Raw genomic sequence first — 26,130 nt, forward strand, 5'->3', positions numbered from 1 at the left:
ATTAACACTATAGCCAAACCAAAGTGTCTCAAAGGATATATTATAATACAATGATCACAAGGGCTATATTTTAGCTCTTAGGCTACAAAAAGTTATATTCTACCATAAGAAACACATAGACTATATTATAGGAAGTTTACAACGGCTATAGTCTATGAAGGTTATATTCTAATATATGACATATTGGAGCTATATTCTGGGTATTTTAAAAAGACTATATTCTAATTTATGAGAGAGTTTACAGAGGCCATATTATGAGAAAGTTTACAAAAGCTATATTCAGAGCTCAAGGTAACAACAAAAGCTATATTCTAACTTAGGGATTGTGAAAGCTGTAATCAGATGCCTCTTACTCATAATTATAAGTTTTACCTCAATTCATAGCTTATATTAGAAAGCTAAACATATTGTATCATACATATTTAATTTCAGGAAGTTCAGGATCTATTTAAAATGGAATTAAAGTACAATGTATAACCTGTATTTAGTATTTAGTATTTTTAAGTTCATATAAAAGAAAATATAATATAGAATTAAGTTAATATCACATGTTTATCGTATAATTAAGTTCAATTTCATATAGTTATCATAAATTAGGTATTTGCATAAGAATTTAAAACTCGTAAGAGGGGGGAAATTGTCATATGTCACTGTGACGTCACGAATGTAAACAAACATGAGACGTAATGCATTCTGGGAGCGTTTTGGGGGGTTGGGTGATATGGACATTATAGATGAGTGTTAATATGTCATTTATACAAAGTTTTCAACCAGGAGAGTCTATTATAACTATATTTTGTTTATATGACCGTTTCTCATCAGCCATATTTGTGTAGCCCATTATACGCCCCAAAATGAGTAGAGCAAAACAAACGAGAATTGTTTTCATGGGAGTGGACTCTTACATTGCTATAACCATTTGTATATTTACGAATTATATTACATTTTAAAGCTTACAAAGTATTTTAGTAGACGTTTTGAGATAGATCATATGTTATATAATATAATAATGTATATTTAAGCTACTTCAGGTTTACAGTTGGCGTTAAAACGCTTATAAAAGGGGAAAAGAAATGAGAGTCAAAGCTGGCTAGATGTGAGTATAGCGTTTTCTAGAGTTTATACTCCCATGCAGCATACATTGTCTCTTTGACAGTGATTAATTAGTTAATGAAAGTCTAATTTGTTGTCTTTGCTAACACGAAGAGGGATAGCTCTTTCTCTGCACGCACACACACACACGCACACACACACACGCAATAAACAATAACAATAATAATAATAATAATCACCAAGTGAGAGTATTAACACAAACCCTCTCACTCTCGTTAAGCAGGTGAGAGGAGGTAGCAGAAGACCGGGTAACATCAGCTTATTTTGACAGAGGATAACAAAAGGAAAGGTTTGAGAACAGGTATAAACTCTCTCTCTCGTGCTGGTGGTTCTCCTCAGTTTCATGTTATGTCAAGTCATTAGAGAAGATGATAAAGTGTGAGGGAAGGAGAGATTTATGAGGTGTGAGGTTAGGAAGGGGTTCGTGAGGCGTGAGGGAAGGAGGGGTTCGTAAGGTGTGAGGGGAGAAAGGGAGAGAGAGAGAGAGAGAGAGAGAGAGAGAGAGTTCTCTTTTAGCACAAACAAAACTAATAATCCTGACGAGGTTGGGTGTTTGAACATTTATCTTGGCTGCGGGTGGTGACTCCACAACGCCCCTGGTAATCACATCTACAAGGACAAGACCTGGCCTTCTAGACGACCAGTAAACAATAGTAAAGACTGTAGGGGATTTGAGAACGTGTTCATAAAGGACTTAAGGTCATTCTGTATGTAAATATTATCTTCCTAAACTATACTGCTCATTAAACTAGCCATGGTAGTTATGGTAGAGTCTTAGTACAATTTTGATGCCATTTAGTTTGTCTTTAGGTTAAGTTACGGGAAAAAGGTCGAGCAATTTAAGTTTGACGATGAATTACTAATGCCTACAATATCGATTACAAATTCCACTCTACGTGTGGTTTTGTCTTTTAACAAGTCCGTATATGTGTTGGCTTATGACTGCGTTAAAACAGTCTTTGGAATATGCTTTCTTAATGATACCTGGCGATAATTTAAGTGCAGCACCATGATGAAGCTCCCAGGTGAGGTCTTGACGCGACTCCTGCCTACTGACGAAAGAGTGTGGTGTTGGGTGACGCAGCTGGTGGTCCAATAGTGAACTCGACTTAAGAAATGTTACTACTACTATTACTACTACTACTACTGCTACTACTGTCCTGCTACCAGTGTCCTAAATATAGAATGTAAATTATCCCTACAAGCCTTCCATTTGTATTTTTGTAATTGATAGTTGAAGACAAGGTGGACATTACTCTCTCTCTCTCTCTCTCTCTCTCTCTCTCTCTCTCTCTCGTAAACACAAAAGAACTCTCACTAAAACTGGACAGGTATGAAGATAAACACACAGGTAACTTTAACTCAACAGCATTTCACAGGTAAGTTAAAGGGGTCTCATTTGGCTTCCCAATTTGATCAAATGTTGACGCTTCATGTAAACAAAAAGTTAACCTCACCATCACACGTCCAGCTCAACCAATAGGCGTTAGACACTGAATAAATATTACTTTCAATTGATTCTCATAATATAATCAATAATCTCGTATGCAAATGAGATCTAGTTTATTTTTGGGGGGGTTGTAATTTATTCTTTGTTGTGATATATATGATGGTGGATAAGAAGTAGTGATTAAAAACTACTAGAGGGAGATAATCCTACGTCTGGCAGCACCGTATGAGAGGGCGGAGCAAGGGTAAAGGTGGAAAAATTTCTATCAGTCAGTCAGTCAGTCAGTCATTAATTCATTGATTTATTCAGTTAGTCAGTTAGTTAATTATCCATTCGTTCATATATTCAGTCCTTCAGTCGGTCAGTCAGTCAGATGTCCATTCGTTTATACATTCATTCAATCAGTCAGTCTGGCAGTCAGTCAGTCAGTCAGTCAGTCCAAACATAACTGAGATGAATAACAGGATCCAAACTTCTAAATTATGGACCAAAATATAATAATAAAACTAATATAATCTCTGCTCAAGTGGATTATGGTATGATTACCATATTCGGCACCATGACCCACCATAGATAACACCATAACTACCATATCACGCCACCATAACTCACTACCATGACTATTAAAATTCGCCACCATAACTACCATAACTCGCCACTGTAACTACCATACCTCGCCACTATAACTACCATACCTCGCCACTATAACTACCATAACTCGCCACTATAACTACCATAACTCGCCACTATAACTACCATAACTCGCCACCAAAGCTATTATATCACACCACCATAACTACCATAACTCGCCACTGTAACTACCATAAATCGCCACTATAACTACCATAACTCGCCACCAAAGCTATTATATCACACCACCATAACTACCATGACCCACCATTGTGACCATCATAATGCCCCATACACAAACCTAACCTAACCTAACCTAACCTTTAAAACACCCGTCTCACCTACACACACACGTCCCCCTTCCCCAACACACACACACGTCCCCTTCACCAACACACACACGTCCCCTTCACTCAACACACACACGTCCCCCTTCACCAACACACACACGTCCCCCTTCACCAACACACACGTCCTCTTCACCAACACACACACACACAACACACACGTCCTTCCCCAACACACACACATTTAAACTGAGATTCTAAGGAAAAGCAAAGCGGAAGTGAGTTGGTTTTGATAAAGTTGTCATTTTTCCGTGGTGTGTGTGTGTGTGTGTAAGGAACATCATCTCAGCTTCATTTTTATGCTCCGTTGCGCCGACTTTCACCCTCTGCTTCCCTCTATAAGCCAGTATCAGACACAAGACAGAGGCTCATCATACGCCATCTGCCTCGACTAATATGCCCGCCAGGGATCTTAAAAATAGTACCAAGAAAGCGTAGATAAATTAATAATGCTAGTGTTGGAGGGAGAAGAGGAGAAGAGGGGGAAGAGGAGGACTATAAGCGAGCCCCGCCTCCCCTAGCCAATTAATCCAGGCTAGTTTACAGTACTTGACCAATCAGAGGCTCGGGGTTAGGGAAAGGGTTCCGTCTGGACTATGACGTGCGGCCCTCAGCCTGCCGGCGCACGATAATACCAGCAAATCTCTTTTTAATATTTTTAACTCGCTGTATCCAACTTTACCGATGGATGAAAGCTCGAAATGACTACTTGTCTTTTATATTAGCCAACAGCTGCTAAATAGTTGATGTGTTCCGTGTGAGAGTGGCAGCAACAGCGGCAGGAGAGCGAGGCGGCGTACGATACTTTTTCCACCCCTTGTGACCCCTAAAGGATCGCATATGGTGTTCCCGGGCGGGTGCAGGGCGAGGTTGCAGCTGCTTTTAAAAGGGGGAGAACCAAGTGATTATTTCAGTAGTGACGTGGGCTGTCAGAAGGAAGATTGGAGTGGCTACCCCAGCTGCCCTGTGTAGCGCAGACGTCTTCCGGAGCCCCTCGAGGCTGGTGATCCCTTCTTCGTTCTCCTCCTCCACTACTCGTTCGACTACTTAAGGAACCTACCTACCTCTGCCACCACCATGAATGAGAGCATTGTTGTGAGTACTGCCAGCTTACCATGAGTGACTTCGACTCTCTACCCGGGGAAGACTTAACCCAAAAAACTGAGTCTTTCTCGGGGGTTTAATTAATGGTCTATGTTTCTCTGAAGAGCGGACTGTACATAGGTTTTCACTGAGACTTTGTGCATATGGGGTAGGGGGGGGGAGGGGGTCTTAGAGAGAAGTGTGTAGGGGGTCTTATAGAGAAGTGTGTAGGGGGTCTTAGAGAGAAGTGTGTAGGGAGTCTTAGAGAGAAGTGTGTAGGGGGTCTTAGAGAGAGATTGTGTGTATGGCGGCTGATCTTGGATAATCTCTCAGTGTATGTTAGTGGGTAGGTGTCACTGGGAACCACTTGCTATGAATACTCCTGACGGGTTGTTATTATACATATGAGGGTCTTCTAGGATAGGTCTTTATACTTTGGTCTGCTAAATGAATTAGATACATGTATACATAGGTCTTTCAAAGGTGCCTGTATACGGTAAGTTTGTTAAAGTCTTCCCAATTTACCTGTTAGTTACGAGTTGTTATTATGACTCATCTTGTAAACCCGTGTGTACAGTATCTTGGTTGTGTACTATGCCAGCCAAGAATACTCTCTGTGTGGGAGTGAATCGGCTGCTTGTGTAATTAATTAGGCCGTTCACATATATTTATTATTTGGGTTTAAGTAACGAAACCCAAACGGTAGTTCTTGTTTTATTATAAAAGGGTTGTATATATAATTCCTGAGTGTAGATCGACCGTAAGTTCCACTGTATAGGAGTGAATGAGAAAGGGACGGCGTTTATGTATTATAAACGTTTGGTCACGTCCTTACGATATAAGTTGTGAGCGACTGAAGAGTGAGGGCCTCGCTGTGCGGGCTTACAGAAATGCTGACTAGGGTCACTCCCTCCTGGGAGAGTTGCCCGCTCACGTGTCCAACTCATGTCATACTCATAGACAGTGGAAAGTTACAGGAGGGTGAATCTGAATATAATATCAGATGTATTGACCCATTTATATAATATGTTCTGTTGATGAGACAGGGGCCCATTACAGGAGAGTTCTTTCCTGTGTAGTAGTGAGGGAGTTTGCTTTGCGTAACCTTGACTTATTAACTCAACACAGAACTTCGTGGGTTAGGTTATGGAGGAAGTGATCACAGGAAGTTAAGAGAGACGGAGATGAATATAACCTTTACACATGCAGGAAGTTTAGAGGTTAATGAAGGAAAGTGAAGTGAATTATTATTAGTCTTTGTTTCTTATGTGTAGTTAGTTATTTAATATTTCTTTAGGGGAAGTAACGAGGCGGGAGTAGCGTAACGAGTGAACTAGAGTGATGAACGAGACGAAGGGATTGGAGGTGTAGGATGGCCTCACACTTTAAATGAGGCCGGAGTAGTGGCTGGAGGTTAATGGCGTAGGAGGTATGGTCCAAGGTGTGGTCTGTGTTTATGTTGGCGCTGGTGCTGTATTGTGGTACACTGGCGCACTCTCTCTCTCTCTCTCTCTCTCTCTCTCTCTCACCTGATCATACCATAACTCAAAGGCACTGGCAGCCTAAAAAGTCCCCCGGCAGTACCCTAACACGGTGATATAATTTATGATTTGCCCCGCGAGGTAGCTAGTTTATTGAACACTCCCTTGCATCCTGTGCAAGGCGTAGCGCAAAAAGCGTTTACAGCGCCTTGTCGACTCATACATTAAAAGCGTAAATGCCTGAATGGCCATAGATTTCGTCGGCAAGTTACATATAGTGACAGTATGAGTGTGTGGGGGAGAATTACCGATACAATACATCTGTTTATGGCAAGGTAGTGGCGGCCATATTACTACACAGTGACACAATACGAGGTCACTGTCCCCTACACCGGTGCCATAACACTAGCACTGTGCCTTACTCGGTGTCATGCTGGAAATAAAGAGAGAGAGAGAGAGAGGCTTACAGTCTTAAGAGAATCAACGTAACAAATAGAACAAACTTTGAGTAATTATTGTCACATAGCAGAAACAGAACACACAATGATACAATGAACACACAACAACAAACAATAAAACCCACGAAGGTAATTGTTATACAAGAACAAAAATAACATGGCTGAAGAACAAACTGTGGCTTATCCAAACATAACACAAAATAGCTCAGGAAGAGAACGAATGAAAAGGGGAAATAGAAGATAAAGAAAACAAAGGATGAGTCTTGTTCAGTGAGGCAGAGGACGAACTATCTACTGTTGTGTGGGATGAGACTATCTCAGGGTTAGGTTAGGTTATATACTCAGCTGTTGTGAGAGAGAGACGACTTCTCCTCCTGCCAGCCAAGTCCTGCTGCTGATGATGACAGAGGTGCCAAGGAGGAGTGGCGGGGTACTAGTGGTGTTAGGGGGTGGTGATGGTGGGTGTTATGGGGTGGTGGGCACTGGCAGTGAGGGGGGCGGGAAGGTGGAGGGAAGTAGAACCACAACCCACTTGACTATGGGTGTGTGACACTACCCACCTGCCGAGAGAGAGAGAGTAATTGATGATGAGGAAGGTGAAGGAGAGGTACTAGTAGGCGTAGTCATGTGGGCGTGACAACAAGGCGTGGTTGGGGTGGGTGGAAGGTGTGGGGGGGCGAGCAGGTAGAGGGAGAAGTGCCAGCTGTCTTGAGGAGGAGGGGTAGGTGGGAATGACCTCCTTAATAGAACTCGTAAGAAAATGAGGAATCTATCCAGGGCTTCTCATGAGAGTCCTATATGTCACACGGGATCAAGTCCTCAACAGACGTGTCCTTAGCAGCTCTCTTACGTGCGATGACATTAATGGCGCGTGACTTTTAGTAACTATTGACTACCCAAGGATAGTTCTCTCTTGTAGTAGTAGTAGTAGTAGTCGTTATTATCATTGCTGCTGCTGTTCTTTCGTCTTTCCTTTAGAGCAAAATATTCAAGAGGAGTCCTGTTGTCTACTGAATTTCATAACCCGGAGTTAATTTATTTTTTTCTCTTCCTGAAACCGGAATTTAATCTCCCGAGTGACGGGAGATTCTGACACAGCTGTTCCCTCCACCACCACCAGCTGCAAGAGAGAGAGAGAGAGATGGAAGAGAAGGAGGAATGAAAGTTGAAACAGGAAAAAAAGGTGGAAAGAGAAGAGGAACAGAAGGGTGGGAGAAAGACGGAGGGAGAAAGGGGGGTGAGGGGGTATAGGATGGAAGAGAATGAGAAATAGGAGGAGGGAAAGGAAAGAAGAAGAGGAAGGGAGAAACACGAAGAATATGAAAGAGGGAAGAAATAAGAAGAAGATGGAAGGGGAAAGAGGAAGACGAGGAAGAGAAAGAGGAAGGAGGAGGGTAGGGTAGGAGGACGCCCTAGCTCGCTTGATCCCCAGCAAAAAATAGCAACACCAAAATAGAGGTATGAGAGAGAGAGAGAGAGAGAGAGAGAGAGAGAGAGAGAGAGAGAGAGAGAGAGAGAGAGAGAGAGAGAGAGAGAGAGCCTCAATAAGAATAAAACAAAATAACAACAAATTAAAATAAATAATCAAAACAAAAGATGAAAGATAACGAAGAATGGACGACACACACACATACAGAGAACAGAAACCACTCCATTTATAAACACTCAGCTGATAAGAGTTGATGATAAATTATTGACGATATGAAAATTTAAATCTTAAACTAGAGGGAAATTATTTATTTATTTATTTTTTTAGTGTGTTGCCAGGGAAGTTAGGAGAGGTAGAGAGAGGGAGGAGGAGAGGTAGAAAGGGGGGGAAAGGAGAGATCGAAGGAGGGAGGGAGAGTGAACGGGATAGAGAGGAGAGAGAGAAGACGATTGGGAAGGTGAGGAGGAGAGGAAGGAGAGTGTGAATAAGGAGGAGAGGAAGGCGGAAAATGAGGTAGAATGAGAGGGAGAATATAAGAGTTTGTCAGAAATCGTAAATATGCAAAAATCAAAAAGGATTACCAATAAGTGAGAAGGATTGGACACCAAAAGTAAGGAGTTCCAATCCCAAATATCTGAATAACAATGATTGGATTTGGATTCTTTGTTCAGAGAGTGGGGGAGGGGGGAAGGAGGAGGGGTGGATATGGGTAGTGTGGATGGTGTGGGTGGTGTGGGTATATGGTAGTAGAGGGTGTATTATCATGAGTGGGTGGTATAGGTGTTGGTGGAGCAGGTGGGTGGTGCGCGCGATGGTGTGGGCGGTACGCGTGGTGGGGCAAGTGGGTGGTGCGAGCGCTGGTGTGGGTAGTGGGACAGGCAGCCCCTTCCGCCCACCCCCCCATCAAAAGGTCTTGGGGTACCTCTTGTGTCAACCCAACTGGCAAAAATTTGGGTCACTGAGATCAAAGTTTCAAGACAATTATGTGTAAGACCAGGAAGTGTGTGTGTGGGCGTGGGCGTGAGGAGGTGTGTGGGTGTGGGGGTGGCGTGTTTATCTAGGCGAGGGAGAGAGTGTGTGTGGGGTGAGTGTTGCGCCACAAAACAGCTGATTATAAAGTCACTTTTATAATGCACTATTAAAATTCTTGTAGAAATTATCACTTATTATCAACTCTCTCTCTCTCTCTCTCTCTCTCTCTCTCTCTCTTACACCTAAACACACAAAAAAAACTCTTCCTTTCTCTTATTTTGTTTCTCAATCTTTCTGAAATTCTCTGTGTTTGCCCTACTCTCTCTTCCTCTTTCTTTACTTCTCTCGCTCCTTCATCTTTTCTTTCTCATCTCTGTTTCATCTCCTCTCTCTCTCTCTCTCTCTCTCTCTCTCTCTCTGTTTCTCCTTCTCTCGAGCTCTCCCCCTCTCTACTTTCCTCACTTTTTTCACATCATTATCTCTCAATAAACCTCCACCACGTCACCCAGGGCAAGATGCTACCTTGGTCGCTGGAAATGGATGAGAGAGAGAGAGAGAGAGAGAGAGAGAGAGAGAGAGAGAGGAGATGCTCTTCCGTTAATAAAACCATTTTCTACCAAACTATCATCCATCCATCCACCCACCAACGACCATTACAAACCTCCCACAAAAGAAAATATAAATATCCCACCCACCCGCCTTCCTTCCTTCCTTCCTTCCTTCCTTCCTTCCTTCCAACTCTCCGTACCGCCCGCCCCACCCACCATCACACAGCGCCATCAGGGAGGCGGAACGAATATTGAATCATGTTTAAAAATGGTCCCCCCTTCCCCACCTGCCCTCCGCCGTCGCCCAGCTAACATACAGTATAGTTCAGAGTTTATAATGCTTTGCTGGCTGTAGAGCTGTGGCATACTGTTGCTCCCTGGCTGGTTTTAAATATACTTGTGGCCTTAAACATGGTACTAAGACATCATCATCATCATCATCATCATTATCATCATCATCGTCATCATCATCGTCATCATCATAAACAAATCTGGTTCTTCTCCTAAAACTTGGAATCAGTTGTTTATTTATGACGTTTCTGTGTAAGAGGAAGTAAACAGCTACGTTTCTGGTCTTAAAATATATTTGTGATTTCTATATATTAAGTCTTATAGTTCCTTGTTAAGCTGGCGTTAGGTCTTATAGTTTCTTCAGCCGAGAATAGAAATAATACTGATGGCATCTTGTTTATGAAGAGTTACCCCAGCTATAAACCTTCATGATAAGGACCATTTTCTTTGATAGTCTCATTTTCCATAATATTTAGTAAATTTTAGACGTTATCCGACGTATTGGAGGTATTTTCTAACAGCTTTTATTTATATCACTTTATATATCTATTTGTTTATCTTTATTTAGGTATTCCTTTTACGAAACGTATTATAAAGTTATATACTTGTTGAAGTTTACTGCTGTACTGTTGTCATTCACTCACGGAGCGCGTGTAAGGGACGTCACTCACTCTGGCTGTACTAACGTTTGAGTCTAAGTACTGCATATTACCGAGACAAAAAAATAAATTCTTAAATACTTGTTTAAAAACTTGTATAAAATACTTGTATAAAAGTGACTACATCATCGCTTGAGGAACCTTGTATGTACTATAGTAATCATGTATACTCATCCGTATACACTTTTCTAGATATACATTACGGGTATGTATAAAAACTTTACTGTTAGAACAAGCGAGTGTATAAATGCGCAACCTTGTAAGAAAATGATCAGTGCTTACACGACAGCTGGCACGAGCGGGCTATAATATTCCTCAGTCACATCTAAGCTAATATTATCACAGCTATTGACACGGTGACGACTCCTGGGGCCGTCAACACACTACTCAAATAATGACATTATCTCACACGAGGGTCATGACAAGGTTTCTTGGATGTGACACATAACAAACAGCCACATATCACATAAGTGTTACCAGGTAGGGAGTGTCAGTCAAGGTGGTGTGGGGGGGGGCGGAGGAGGAGGAGGGAGAGTGGGGGAGGCACATTTGTTCTTGTCATGCAGAATAAGCTCATTGCAACATGACTTGTCTTGTAATAATATCTGGCACGAGCATTATGAAATACATGGCACATCCTTAATGATGCTGTCACCTGCATAATCTACAGGTATTTCTGAGATGTGTAAGACGTCTATATACTGTAAATATCTCAGGTAAACACAAGATCTCCCGACGATTCTAGTCATCTCCCAGGTGCCTACAACATCTGTTTACGAGACGCGCTCACTCGTTTATAAAACCTATTAGGTGTTCATGACATCTGCCAGGTGTTATAATCATCCATATTACGTACAGCCTCCAGGTGAGTGTGTTTACCAGATGTGTGAGTTGTTTATGAAATCGAATAAGTGTTCAGGTGATGTCCCCAAGTAACACGAGTCATCTCCAATGTCTCTACAGTATCCCAGGGTGTGTGAGGGTGTGTGGTGTGAGGGTGTGAGGGTGTATGGTGTGTGAGGTAAAAGAGGTGTGTGTGAGGGGTGGGGTGAGGTGTAGAGGTGGGTGAGGTGTGTGTGAGGTGTGTGGAGGGAGGGAAGAGAAGGAGGTCGACACACAGATTCCTTAACTTGCAAAAATAAGACAACAGGGACACTGGAAAGAAATTCTATTATATACAAGGTAGTTTGATGTTGAGAAGCATGGAGAGATGTCCCTTCTCCTGCCCACACACACCACCACCTGCCCGCCCACACACCACCACCTGCCCGCCCACACACCACCACCTGCCTGCCCACACACACCGCCACCTGCCTGCCCACACACACACCACCTCACCTCTGCCCGGCCCACACACACACACTGCCTGCCCACACACACACTCACCTGCCTGCCCACACACCCTGTAACAGTGTGAGGTGATACCAGGCAAGATTACACCACACTCGTGAACAGAAGGGCAGCTTCTCTCCACATCTCTATCTGAGCCTCTGTGGTCTTGTACCTGGAAGGAGGGGGGTGGATTAGTCTCTCTCTCTCTCTCTCTCTCTCTCTCTCTCTCTCTCTCTCTCTTACCTCGCCAGCACACCACCATCTCTACCTAGTGTGGCCTGACCTCTACCACCCCAGACGACCTCACACCGTACCTCAGAAGGCCCCAAAGAGGTGTTAGCCACCTTCACTCAACTCTTTCCTCACAATTTTATTTCTCGTCACTAAAATGTGTGTTTTTCTTCCTCCTGACGATGTTGGGGTGAGAGGACGTGTGTATATTCTCAACACACTTTAAGAGCGAGATTCTGCTGCTACTTACAACACACTCAAGGGTCCAGAGGGTCTTAAATTGGGAGTGAAATTGTACCCTGTTAGAGCAAATGAATTGGTCTCCATTAAGAGTCTGGCTAAGCTTTAATCGTACCTCAGCGTCAAGTTATCGTACTGAAGTTTGTTATTCGTATTAAACTTACAAATATGGTTTCCTCTTCGCTTTTGTGTTATGGAGTATCTTTATGAATTAATTAAACTGTAAACTATTATACTGAAACATGAATTGTAGATCTCACTTAATACTAGGATATAACAAAGTCGTGAAAGTTGGTTCATCTAAACCTCTTGTGTATCGTACGCCGGTGCAAGTTATCGTATCTTATCAAGAGTCATCACACCTCGAACAATTTATCGCACCCCAGGACAAGTTATCGTACCTCATCATAACGAGCCAAATATAACCATAATTTATGCCTTTGTTCCCTTACCTCCACACACACAGACCCACTTTAACACATACACACGCACACACACACACTGTAGGCTGTGCAATGTGTGTGTGTGGAAGAGAGAGAGAGAGAGAGAGGGAGAGAGAGAGAGAGAGAGAGAGAGAGAGTAGCGTACAGGTGGTTGTGATTTGCGGGTTGGATGTTTCACCCTCTCAGCTGTTGCCATGGTGGTGGTGGAGAATGGAAAGGATGAGAGGAGAGGGAGAGTGAGGGGAGGGGGGAGGTGAGAGGGGAGAGACAGTGAGGGGACAGGAAGACTGATTTGTTTTTTAAATGCCTCAGTAATTCGGAGTGACACTTTCAATTTACATTATGAAAACACTTACTTTTTCCTTACATCTTATCGGATTTCCTTAATATTATCTTATCCTATCCTATCCTATCCTATCCAAATTCTCCAGGTGACATAAGCTGGGGGGTTAATCTTCAGGTGATATCCTCAAGATGTTTCTTTTTATCCGTCAGAAATTTATTACCTCCTGCTCTTAATTATGAGGTGTGAGAGAGACAGGTGAGAGAGACAGGTGTGAGAGAGACAGGTGTGAGAGACAGGTGTGAGAGACAGGTGTGAGAGATAGGTATGAGGGACAAGTGTGGGAGACAGATGTATGAGAGATAAGTGTGTTAGACAGGTGTGAGCGACAGATGTGAGGCAGGTATGAGGGACAGGTGTGTTAAGCAGGTGTGATATACAGGTGTGTTAGATAGGTGTATGAGGTGTGTCAGACAGGTGTGAAGATGATGACAGCTGAGAGGAAGAGATATGATGTGTTCAGTAGATAAGTCAGTCACTCGCTGGCAACAAAGACCCAACAAAACACTATTGGTGGCTCGCTTACCGTAACGTTTGGCTCCTGTGTGTGTGTCTGTCGTTGTGATGCTGCGAGAAAACAAGAGGGGGGGGAGAGAGGAGGGTGGGAGGAGTTGGCACTGTTCTCTAAGGGTGCCGCCCCTAGGCCCTCGTCGTCTGGGAGCGGCAGGGACACGCCAACATAAATATTGGTAGGCGTCCTTCATGATGATGCTTCGCCAACACTCAGGGCGCTACAGGAGGAGGTGGTTTTTTTTTTTTTTCGTCTCCGTTGTGAGGAAACTCTGACACAGCAGCCATAGATCATGATGATGGTGATGTTTTGTAGTGGACTGAGAGAGAGAGAGAGAGAGAGAGAGAGAGAGAGAGAGAGAGAGAGAGAGAGAGAGAGAGGAGAGAGAGAGAGAGAGAGAGAAAGAGAGAGAGAGATGCCTGCTTATAATGACACTTCTTTTAGTTAGTTCCTGAGGTGTTAATTCCTTCGATCATAACATCTCGTATTTCGCTTGATAAGATCTTCTACTACTCATCTAACTTTCGATGATGGTCATGTTTCAACCATGAATATACACCTACAAGGCTTCTGTGCCTTAGCTATTTTAAAACTCTTCCAGCAGTTTTGGGGGGACCATTTAACTACCATAGATGTGATATAAACAAAATTCCGCTCACTAAGCCCACCCAGTGTTAGGTGATGCAGCCTTTGATGTCATTAATTCCTCCCACTTCATCAACAGGCCACCCAGGTGTGGTTTTGCTCGGATATAATGTCATAAGTTCCTCACCGATTCCACCAATCACCTGTTTGAACGGTGTGACGTGATCACGCCCTCATACATCATCACCAATAACACCCTCTTGATTACCTCAACCCTGTGTGACGTACTTGTGACGAAACAAAATGGAAGCCCTTGATCTACCCTAACATCTAAGCAATTGGGTTACGGGGTCTCTGTGGAGGATCTCAACTATGAAACCCTCTTAATTCTCTCAGTCTCAAGAAGAGAGAATATAAACACCATTAAAGCGAATCTTTTGAAGAATACCGAGAACATGAGATGCGAGGCAGGATATGAAGGACCTACTAGAAAATGGAGGAAAAAGAGGAGGGGGACCCATTGCTTTTTACCTGGTAGGTCCACAGTTAGGGCTGCGAGAGAGAGAGAGAGAGGGAAGCCAAGAGAGGCCACATCATAGCGAAGGTGGCCCAGCTGGGTTCTTGAAATACTCACTGCTGCGAGAATTCACGGCCCAGGATGCCCTCAAACCTGCCCTCTACCATAAACTTCCCCCATATGCGCCAGACACACGCCCACACCTAGCGCACGGCAGACACACACGCCCACACCTAGCGCACGGCAGACACACGCCCAGCGCATTTGCAGACACATCGCCCACACCTCATGCACGCCAGACACACGCCCACACCCCAGCGCACGGCAGACACACGCCCAGCGCACGCCAGATGCATATGCACCCGTTAAACGCCCATGAAAGACTCCAGGAGCAAACTCGGCACACTCCACATGTACACACGCCTAAATTCCATTCCCCTGTACACACATACAGACAGGTGACAGACAGACACACACACGTACAAACAGACAGACAGGTAAAGCACATAAACATTTAATGCATAGGTAGACAGAGACAAACACGCATACAGATAGACAGACAAGAAAAGATACAGACATACAGAGACAGGCGGCATAATTCATCAGTCAGGCACCGCACTACCCATAGCCAACACCTCTTGAAAGAGGTTAATGTCTCTCCTACCCATTTCCTCTGATAACAGACCATGAGTTCATCTCTCTCTCTCTCTCGGACATACCTATCTTGGATAAACAAACGCTTGCTCTATTTCTGTAATGGCTCTCTCTCTCTCTCTCTCTCAACCACCCCGGAAGCACCTGCCTGGTGATTGAGAGACAGTATGAGAGAGAGTGTGGAGTAAGGATTTAGCAAGAAAGGAAAGGAGGTTAGGTGTGGGAGGGGAGGCGTGGTAGTGTGGAGGAGGGCGAGGGAGAGGGGAGGAGGGAGAGAGAGGTGGAGGAGGGCGAGAGTGAGGGAGAGGAGAGTGTGTGGAGTGAGGGAGAGGAGAGTGTGGAGTGGGGGAGAGGAGAGAGATGAGATTACATTGCTGGAGGGGGCTAGTTTATTGGGAGGTGAACTACTGTATGGGGGGCAAGGCCAGGTGGCTGGCTAGCATGTGACGTCATTTGTTTGTATATTGTATCATGTTATTGCTGTGGGAGGGGAGGGGCTGCAGGGGGCTGTTGTAGGAGGGAGGCCACTGGGGTGGGAGCTGGGGGAGGGAGGGGCCAAGGCAACAGGAGGGAGGTTTTTCACAGGTAAATACAGGAGGAGATAAAACACAGGTACACAGAGGGAGGGGCTGCAGGGTGGGGCTGTGAGGAGGGGCCAGTGTGGGCCACAGGAGGAGGGGCTGGCAGGTGGGGCCAGAGGAGGGCTGGCAGGTGGGGCTGGCAGAGTGGAGGCTGGCAGTGTGGGGCCACAGAGGAGGGGCTGGCTGGTGGAGCTGCCAGAGGAGGGGCTGGCAGGGGTGGGGCTGTTGTGAGGAAGGCTACGGTGGAGCTGCTGGGGGAGGAGGGGCTACTGGGTGGAGCTGTTGTGAGGGAGGGGGCTGGCAGGGTGGGGCTGTTGTGAGGGAAGGGGCTGGCAGGGTAGAACAGGGCTGCTACTTTCACAGATCTCATTTTAACTATATTTTACCCACAAACGCACATACGGTCAAGCCACAAACGCACATACGGTCAAGCTACAAACACACACACACACATACAGCCAAATCACAAACACACTCACGATCAAAGCTAAACTTGGAGTCGTGAATCAGGGATCTCAATATACACTTCCGTTCTGTGCATTTGGGAGAGGGAGGTGAGTCAGATGTGTATATGTGGCGACGATAAACCAAGAGTGTTAGGTTAACTCCCACCTGACTCCTTCCCCGAGTGAGAGAGTGAGAGAGAGAGTGAAAAAAAATAATTTGTTTCCATCATACACCAACTCTCTCTCTCTCTCTCTCTCTCTCTCTCCCTCCCTCTCTCTCTCTCCCTCCCTCTCTCTCTCACACACATCACTCATGGTCAACAGTTTACACAACTCTCGTGACTATTTTTAAAATTCTGTTTAGAGGACACACTTGGGCCAACTCCTTTTCCTCCTGCTGCGAGAGAGAGAGAGAGAGAGAGAGAGAGAGAGAGAGTACTCCTCCAGCAGTCCCTACCATATTAAATCACCCAAATATATTCTACTTGTCGTCTCATGTCTTATCACATCTGTAATCTACCGTGAAGGGGAGAGGAGACGCAACCAGGAACTAAACACTTTATAGCTCATAAATTATATAATTTTTACGGCAATCATTCCTTGAAATTCTTACACCTTAACTACTAGGAATAGATGAAATGCACCCTTCCCACTTTCCACCCTCTTATTTTTCTTCGTATTCTGCGTATTCTTACCATCTGTCTACTGCTTCTTCTTGAGGATGGGAGTGGGGGTAAGAGACAGAGTGTTTAAGAGATAAATAAAAGAATGTAGTGGAGCCAGAAGTCACAATACAAAAAGAAAATCACGTCCCAGAAAGAACGATTGAGTTACCATAGAGAACGTTTAAGGTAACAGAAAACGGAGATGTTTTTTTAGGCAGTAACTCAGTTGTTTATTTGTCGAGGTAAATTTAGAAGAGATAAATTCTGTCCAGTCCTTACAAGGGAAAGTGATGGCGTAGACTTTAATGATTTATATTATTTTTAATAGTTTAGAGTCAATGTGTATGAGTATGGGTTGAAAACATTATATAAATAATTTTTATAGTTGATTTTTTTTTTCACATTGGCTATTTTGCACGGACATAACTAGTTAGGAAAAGGTTACGTTTTGTTTGGATAAGCTAGGTTAGGATAGGTTTGTCGAGGGTTATCAGTATGATCAGTTGTTGTAGGTTGGGGAGGGATGGGGATGTTGTAGGCTGGGTAAAGGGTTGTGGTTGGTTGTGGCAGGTCGGGGTGTGGGTACAGTTGGTTGCCAGTAGTGTGGAGGACTCTGGTAACAGCAGTAGCCCTCCAAGACTCCCCCAGCCCACACATCCTCCTCCTCCCTCACCCCGTCTCCAAATTTAGTGTAACTTTATGCTACAGTCAAGGAAAACAAGCATTGAAAAATAATAAGAAACTTAGAATATTTGAATTGTGAGAGTTGAGTTAGTAGTGTGTGTGTGTGTGTGTGTGTGTGTGTGTGTGTGTGTGTGTGTGTGTGTGTGTGTGTGTGTGTGTGTGTGTGTGTGTGTGTGTGTGTGTGTGTGTGTACAATAAGCAGTAGGACACAGTTAATATTGTGGGGTTTTTCTCTTGTCGTCTGTCTCACTCTTGTGGCTGGAGCGTGACCGACAAACAGACACTAGGTCACAGAACACGTGCTTTATAATTGTGTGAGGAGGCCACATAATATATATACATGAGGATAAGAATAAAACACACACACACACACACACACACACACACACACACACACACACACACACACACACACACACACACACACACACACACACACACACACACACACCATGCATACAAAGTTATACCAAAAAAAATTATATACAGAATTTAGACGTAAAGAGAATGTATATAATGCTTATAAATTTATATAAACATTACTTCTCGTGCACAACAAGTAGTAGCATTTGACAGAAGAGAGAGAGAGAGAAACTGTTCTGTCAGGGACTTTGGTGAACCTTTTAAAAATGGTGTAACATTCCTTGGCCACCAGCGCCTCCTGCACCACCACCACAACCACCACAAGCCACAGTAAAATCTCCACCACCACCACCACCACCTTCACCAGATTCTCTACCACAACAACTGAGAATGTCTACAGCTTTGTGTAGCAAATTGTAGTTACTTTCTATCGAGGGAAGGGGAAGGAGGAAGGTGGGGAGGAGGAGGAGAGCGGGAGAGAGAGGACTAATTATTTTAATGAATTATTGTTGTTCATTATACAGTATGTAGGTTTCAGTGTACGTGACCACACACACACACACACACACACACACACACACACACACACACACACGTAAATACATAATTAACAAGTCTACATGTCACGTAAACATATAAAAAATATTAAGAATAAAGAAATAGACGATTGAGAGTAAATTTTACCCCAGATTACTCCCAACACCGAGGACTGAAGAGATGTGCTAAACATTAATAATAAAGCCAACAGTAGTGTGACCCAGTGGTGTGACCCAGTGGTGTGACCCAGGTGGTGTGACCCAGTGGTGTGACCCAGGTGGTGTGACCCAGGTGGTGTGACCCAGCTCGTGTTAGGTCACCCAGATGTTAACCAGACTAACGCCAGGTGGGAGTGACGTCACCAACCACCTCAGGGGGCGGAAAAACTGCCACAAAAACCTATATTAACGAGCTACTTCAAAGGCAAGATGACAGTTTATTGAGTGCAGATGTGTGTGTGTGTGTGGGCGTGTGAGGTGTGGGCGTGGGCGGGGTGTGGGCGTGATAAAGGACACCTAGGGTTATGTCACCTGTCCCTCGAGGCAATGACCTCTGAGAACTGATCACTGACACACTCACTGACTGTTTCATCGACTTTGTATCCACTAGAAAAAGTTTAAGTTTTCCTCGTATAAATAAAATTCCCGACAGATTCAAATTTTTCAGGATCGCAGACATAGGCTTCAACACCCTTCTAAGAGGTTCCGGCAGCCTTGTTTGTGGTGTTAACAGAGTGTTCGATCTTCCTACGAGTGCTTATGTGTGAGATGACTGTCGTGTTTATACTTCCTGATCGTCTTGTTGATGTCCTGTGAATGATCGTAAGACATCTTAATGGCGGGAGTTCTAGTGAGGATAATATAATGATAAACGATAATAATAATTGAGACGTGGTGAAAAAAGAAGATGATAATCGATTATAAATGGTGCAACTCGTCGTGAGGATTATCGCCACTATAATCTGTTAAAATTAAAATCTATAACTGCCTCTTATACATAGTTTCTTTCATTAGTTAAAGGAGAACAATTTTATTACTATACAAAGGCAAGACAAAAAACCATACAAAAAATAAATTCACGTGGAACTCTGTATAAAGAAAAACAAAAACATAAATTGAACGTCACCAAAAAGTAAAAAAAAAAAAATGTCACGTTTTCTGTATCGACATGGATGAAGGGGAGACTAAAGAATACAAACATGATCTTATTCTTCTCACTTACACTCACACATAAGATACAATATACCGCCTCACTTTTCACTCCAAGAAATATGAACTTCAGAACTAACAGCCCCCTCGATTTTTATGTGGTCTGGCAAGGTCTTCATAGGGGTACCTCAAGAATACATCCAAGCTACAATATTATTAATGAATTTGGCAATGTTTCCTACCACTCGACCTTCAAGTGTGACCTGCAAGTTTTCACGCGAACATTAAGCAGATCGTCAGGAAGATATATGGAGGGGCGGAACACTGCTAAATGACTTCGAGATTAGGAGAAAAAACGAAGGGTTTATAGTATGTGGTGACGGCGCCAAGTGGATCCCAGAATGAGTAGGATGGAAGAAAGATAATTGTTGTCACCCGCTTTGATTATTACCTGACGGAAGGGAAAGAGGAAGACCATGAAGAAAGGGCGTAGAGAGGAAGTAATTAAGGTCTCCACACATGTTGCAGAGGTCGTCGGAAGGTCGTGAGAGGTAACAAGAGTGGGAGTGTAGGAGAGGAGAGGTAGGAAGGTAATGTGAAAGAGGAATGGAGTGATGCAGAATGTTAGTGGTAATGGGTGTGGGTGAGGAAGTTGTGTGAATGTTGCGGGTAGTGGTGAGTTGAGTGTAGTGGGGAAGTAGTGTAGGAGAGGAGAGGTGTTGAGGGTGATGATGGCGTGGCTCTTCAGGGGATGTCATAGGTGGCTACATCATCTTGGAACATGGCAAGATTAACACGTTTGATAATGCTGATTCCGGCCAATACAGACCTTACTCTCTGCTACCAGTCTCAAGTACTTCCAAGTCACATTCAATCAAGGAGACCCATTCACACAGGACGTCTGAGCCGGAACAAGATATATTTACCTCAAAATTTCTAAAGAAAATGATCAAAATATTGATGATTCATGAAAACAGCATTAATATAATATGACTGACACGACAAAATGTATTATTAATTTTGAATCTGGCCACCAGGGGAGAGATAGAGCGAGAGAGAGATAGAGATGCCAGGAGTCAGTAAATTTGTAAAATAAACCTTGAAGTAAATTTAAAGTCAGAGAATGTCAAACATAATCAACAAGTCGTGGGAAAGAAAAAACCCTAAGCGTTGGTGCAGCTGTCTCTGTCAACACTACCATAACCGCTTTCCTCAATACATATAAGTCTTGTTTTCTTTAATTCTTCCCCGTTTCTGTTTGACCCACATCTCCACCTAGTTTCAACAGTGTAGCCCATTAACAGTTTCTATGGCGAGACAGTATCCCATTTTATTTTAAAGCGTCTTCTCGTTTTCTCTGGTTTAGCAACTTCCCGTTTTCAATAATGAGTCACTTTCTAGTGTTTACAGAGAAATGTCATTGTGTAAATTCGTTTTTAAGTAGTTTTGTGTTTTTCTTGGCATCTCCTACCGTTCCTCAGCACAACAACATAATTATAAATACTGGCATAACTTAACTATAAAGATAATAGTCATAAAATTAGGTCAACACTACGACACAGGAACTGAAAAAAATGACATAAAATATGTGAATCAAGACATTATTCTCATTCTTCTTATTATTATCATACTCGAATGCTTCTCTGTTACGTACCCCAACACACTGCGTTTATCAAGTCGAGACGAAGAAAATGTAGATGGCCTCGAGGGGTGACTTATATATTACGCTATTTGGCCCCAAGACATTCGTATATCCTCTAATTCTGGGATTTAAGCAACATAGAGCATTTTATTAATCTTTTCTATAAATTTAATCGGTATTTTTAGTGTCTTATTGAAAAGTTATTTGCTAAGGAAGATTCTTTTAAGTATTTTTCATTGAAGTTTTGATCATTGTACTGTTTTAATTCGTGAGCTTGAAAGATTGAAGGGATGACGTTAAGTTAAGTTAAGTTAGGTTAGGTTAGGTTAGGTTAGGTTAGTTCAGCATTAGGGTGGTTAATCTTTAGGTAAAATAAGCTGGGGTGGATCAAGTGCTACTCAGAACTATAGCCTGTTATTATCGGGCCAGGTTAGGAGGATGGGGCTTATTAAAGACTGGGATCCATTTAAGCAGTCATCATTCTGGGTCAACTTCTGCCTCTCCGTATTCAGGCAGACTTACCGAGGGGCGACTCCTAGGTGGATAGATAGATAGATGAAAGATAAAATATTGATAGACAGAGAGCACATAGATAACAAAATAGGCAGGCAGACATATGATAGCTATATAGAAGACAAGAGAAATATTCATTGTACTTTACCGTTGCCTTTACCAAATGAGCTCACACAGGTAACATGAGAGACCCTTAGCTGTGCTCCACGACACACACACAGAGACATACACCCACTGTCCAGCCCGTTGCGATCTGGTCCACACGTTCACCTTCCTAGCTTTAGCCCTGGGGAGAGGATTGGGGGAGGGGAGGATGCGGGAGGGGAGGGGGTGAGGGAAGGGGAGGGGGTGAGGGAGAGGGAAAGGGGAGGAGGTGGGAGGGGGACTCAGCCTGTCGAGGTACATGAGCACGTGTCTCTGCCCCGCCCCACCTGTCCCGGGCTGCCGAGTTTGTGTTGGGTCTGATCTAGTTGAACGAGGTCATTCAGCTAAATGGGGACCAATCAGGGTGATGAGAACCACTCAGGGAGATTATAACCACTCAGAGTGAACGGGTCAGTCAGATTAACAGTTCCAGTCAGCTGAACGGGGTCAGTGAACATTGGGTACAAGGCGAGAACAGATATTTGGTTTTCTTATAATTCTGGAGAGAGAGAGATCAACATATTCACACAAATCAACAACAGTTACTCAAGATCATAAGCAGATTACTCCCACCTAAATCCTCCTTTCCTTCCTCTCCCACCTCCCTGCCTCTTATCTCTCTCTCTCTCTTTCTCTCCTCCCAGTTCATCCTGAGATAAAAACCATTCTCCTTTCCCTCTCCCTCTTCTCTCACCCTCTGTCCTCAGCTCTCCCAGGAAGTACTGTATGTGAGGGAGAGTTTGAGAGAAAGTGTCGTCAGTGGCGGCGGGGAAAACCTTCATTGTTACGTCACAGGGAACACATTTTTATCTTGTACTGCCTTGGGTGCCAGCGGCTGCCACGGCGGGTCTCTAACCTCCCCTCCCTGCTCAAACCCCCTTCCCCCAACCTCCCCTCCCCCTGTCCAAACTCTATCCTCTCCCCTCTCCCTGCCTTACCGCCCATGCCCTCCTCTCCTCCCCTCTCTCTGCCCTCCCACTCTATCTTTCCCATGGCCCCCCTCCCCTTCCCTCTCTTTTACCTCTCCCTCCCCTCTCTCCCTTCCCCCAGGTCTCCACACTACTGTTTTGAGCTGTTAATCGCGTGTAATTATACCAGCATAAATAATTTTCTTGGTAATAATATAAAGTATTTGACTAGGGGCGAGTGAGCTGTGTGTATGTCGAAAATGGCAAATAATTTTAAAATATGACACAAAATCTTCAAACTATTAGAGAAAAGACAAAAAAGATGTAAAACTAGACTCAAAACGAGGTACAATAGGAAACAAATGCCTGAGAAGTTAACTCACAGTAAGACACACCAACACAAGACCTCCAGCACTGAGATGTTGAGTGACCGGGACATTTGAAACCAACACCTTTAGAAATGGACAACTAAAATCCTTAATTGGATCCCAAGAGACAGAGAAACATACTCTAAAAATCACCCCAGGTACAAGATTAAGAGGGAAATACCGGTGATGTAGAGGTACTTGTAGGGGCTGTAGAGGTACTTAGGAAAGGTGTTCATCCTGCTGTAGTGTATTAGTAAAGATGTATGACCACACCATTAACACTACACTGTACATGTCGATAAGGAAGAGAATATTAGTATCCCGGCAGCTAGAGAGACGAGTCTTAATTATAGCGTTTTATAGCTGTTTCTTCAGACTGGCGTGTGTGTGTGTGTGTGTGTGTGTGTGTGTGTGTGTGTGTGCGCCACCACTTTTATTGTGTCAAGGACTATATACATGTGTGTGTGTGTGTGTGTTTATGTAAGTCTTTCTACACATAATATATCGATTTACATTAAGATATACATGCACGTGATATCTAATGTATGTATGCATAATATCTATCTCTCTATGTATGTATAAGTGAACCTTATTAACTAGTACGACCACCACCGGTACCATCATCACCACTACCATCATCACCACTACCATCATCACCACCACCACCACCACTACCATCATCACCACTACCATCATCACCACTACCATCACCACCACCACCACCACCACTACCATCATCACCACTACCACCACCACCACCGTCGCCACCACATCTCAGTTAGTCAGTCAGTAAGGAAGGTCTTGCACACAGCTCACTCAGGTAGCCACTAGAGAGTTAAATATATCAACAACAGACACCTCTATGTCTTGTTTTAATAGTTCAGTAAGTCAGTCTACATTTGAATCTCTCTCCGTTTACAACAGAGAGTTCTTCTTGTTTAAGATAACGAGCCATTTTTTGTGCGAAACCAAATCCAATTTCTTTACCGCGGTGTTCGTCTTGAGTCACTCAGCAACCTGTCAATCTATCCTTTTGTACAGATAGAACGAGGTGCCCAAGGCTTATCACTCCTGTCTACACGCTTGAGCTGAGAGACGGTGTAAACAGGATCCAACGTGTGTTACCTTGCAGATGTAAACGTGACCCTTGTAAACAAACCACGTGAATCACCTTAATCGTCTGGCTAGTGTGAGTCACTCCCCGCGAGCCTCCAACCCAGGTTTATACAGTGACGAATTTGGCGCGAAAAACATAATGAATTTGCTGGTTGTAGTTCTCATTCAGTTAATCTATAGTACACTCCTGGTAAATATTATTATCTGGTATATAAAGGACGAAAGAACATTTATAATTCTGTAAAAACGAGAAGGACAGACATATAAACGTTCTGGGTGAGAAATGGATCCTGAAGTTGTAAAAAGTTTACGTAACTTCTCACCGCCTTGCGCTATTTCTGGGTCGGAGGAGAGTCGATGTCCAACACCAAGATTTCTTTACTATTTCGACGCGATTCGGTGATACCTGGCCTTTAAATATTAACTGTAGTTCGAATTACTTTCAATAGGACGGAAATAAAGGTTGTGGGTATATTATTTCTGACACAAGGTATAAAAATATTAAACGGAACATGGAAAAAAAAAATAGCTGCTTGTTGCGCTACCAGACGTATGAAATCTTCAAAGACAACAACATCACCTTCTGTATGAGACGAAGATACTTAACATCACACACTTCACATCTCTCTCTCTCTCTCTCTCTCTCTCTCTCTCTCTCTCTCTCTCTCCTCTTTGGTGGCCAGCAGCACGTACAAGAATATCAACACCTCTTAAATCACTCCTCCACCTCACTCGGTCCTCTCTGAACTAAAACATTTATAAAACTTAATCATCTCTACCCAAGTGTGGCAACAAGTCAAGGAAAAACGACACACGGTACTGAGATCTTTCTTTAGTATCTGTATTGTCAACTAAAGAGTGATATCCTTTACAGAAGATAGCAAGATATAGATAGTTAGGTCCATAAGTTTATTGGCCATATTTACGAGCTCTAGAAATAGCCCAAAATCCTGTTAGAACGATGAGATTTCTCTAACTTCTCCAAAAGGGATATAAACGAGAGAGAGAGAGAGAGAGAGAGAGAGTGCTAAATAACCCATGGATACAACCAACATTTCGACTTCATATCATTGTTCTCTCTCTCTCTCTCTCTCTCTCTCTCTCTCTCTCTCTCTCATTAATATTCCCGAGTCTTTTCCTGTCTCTCTATGTGTTGCTGTACCCCCCCCACCCCCCCACCTCCCCCCGTCTCGCCGCCGCCGCCACACCACCATGAGCGTCTGTCTGTCTCTCCGTCTTCCTTCCACCTGGGGTGATTATGACATACAACACCTGGCTGTCATGTCATACTGCCAGTTAATTAAGCCCTCACCTCCTCTTCCTCCTCCCCACCCACCTCCTTCTTCCTCCTCCACCCCACCCCTCCCTTCTTCCTCCTCCCCAACCCCTCCCTTCTTCCTCCTCCCCACCAACCCCTCCTTCTTCTCCTCCACCCAACCTCCTTCTTCCTCCTCCCCACCCAACCTCCCTCCCTTCTTCCTCCTCCCCAGCCTCCCTTCTTCCTCCTCCCCACAGCCTCCCCTTCCTCCTCCCACTAGCCCTCCCCTTCTTCCTCCTCACCCCTACCTCCTCCCCCCTGTTCCTCCTCCTCTCAACCCTCCCCTTCCTCCCCCTTCTCCTTCCTCCTATCCACAAAGACAAGGTCGTTACGTTAAAACTCCTTAACAGCCATACAGGTAGTACAGGTGTAGTTAATAA

The 26,130-nt window shown here is 43.8% G+C and overlaps 1 protein-coding gene across 2 annotated transcripts in view; it reads left to right on the forward strand.

Moving 5' to 3' along the window:
• The first annotated feature begins 4,429 nt into the window (after positions 1 to 4,429).
• The window catches only part of LOC121855050 (troponin C, isotype gamma-like), a 33,125-nt gene continuing 11,424 nt past the window's right edge, over positions 4,430 to 26,130 (forward strand). Inside the window, exon 1 of one of the 2 annotated variants that reach the window (XM_042349875.1) lies at positions 4,430 to 4,635. In XM_042349875.1, coding sequence (XP_042205809.1) covers positions 4,618 to 4,635 — 18 coding nt within the window. In that variant the 5' untranslated portion in view covers positions 4,430 to 4,617. The remainder of the gene's footprint in view (positions 4,636 to 26,130) is intronic. The other variant, XM_042349874.1, reaches the window with a different exon arrangement.

The sequence above is a fragment of the Homarus americanus genome, unplaced genomic scaffold (genome assembly GCF_018991925.1).
Source record: "Homarus americanus isolate GMGI-L3 unplaced genomic scaffold, GMGI_Hamer_2.0 scaffold1909, whole genome shotgun sequence".
Lineage (NCBI taxonomy): Eukaryota > Metazoa > Arthropoda > Malacostraca > Decapoda > Nephropidae > Homarus > Homarus americanus.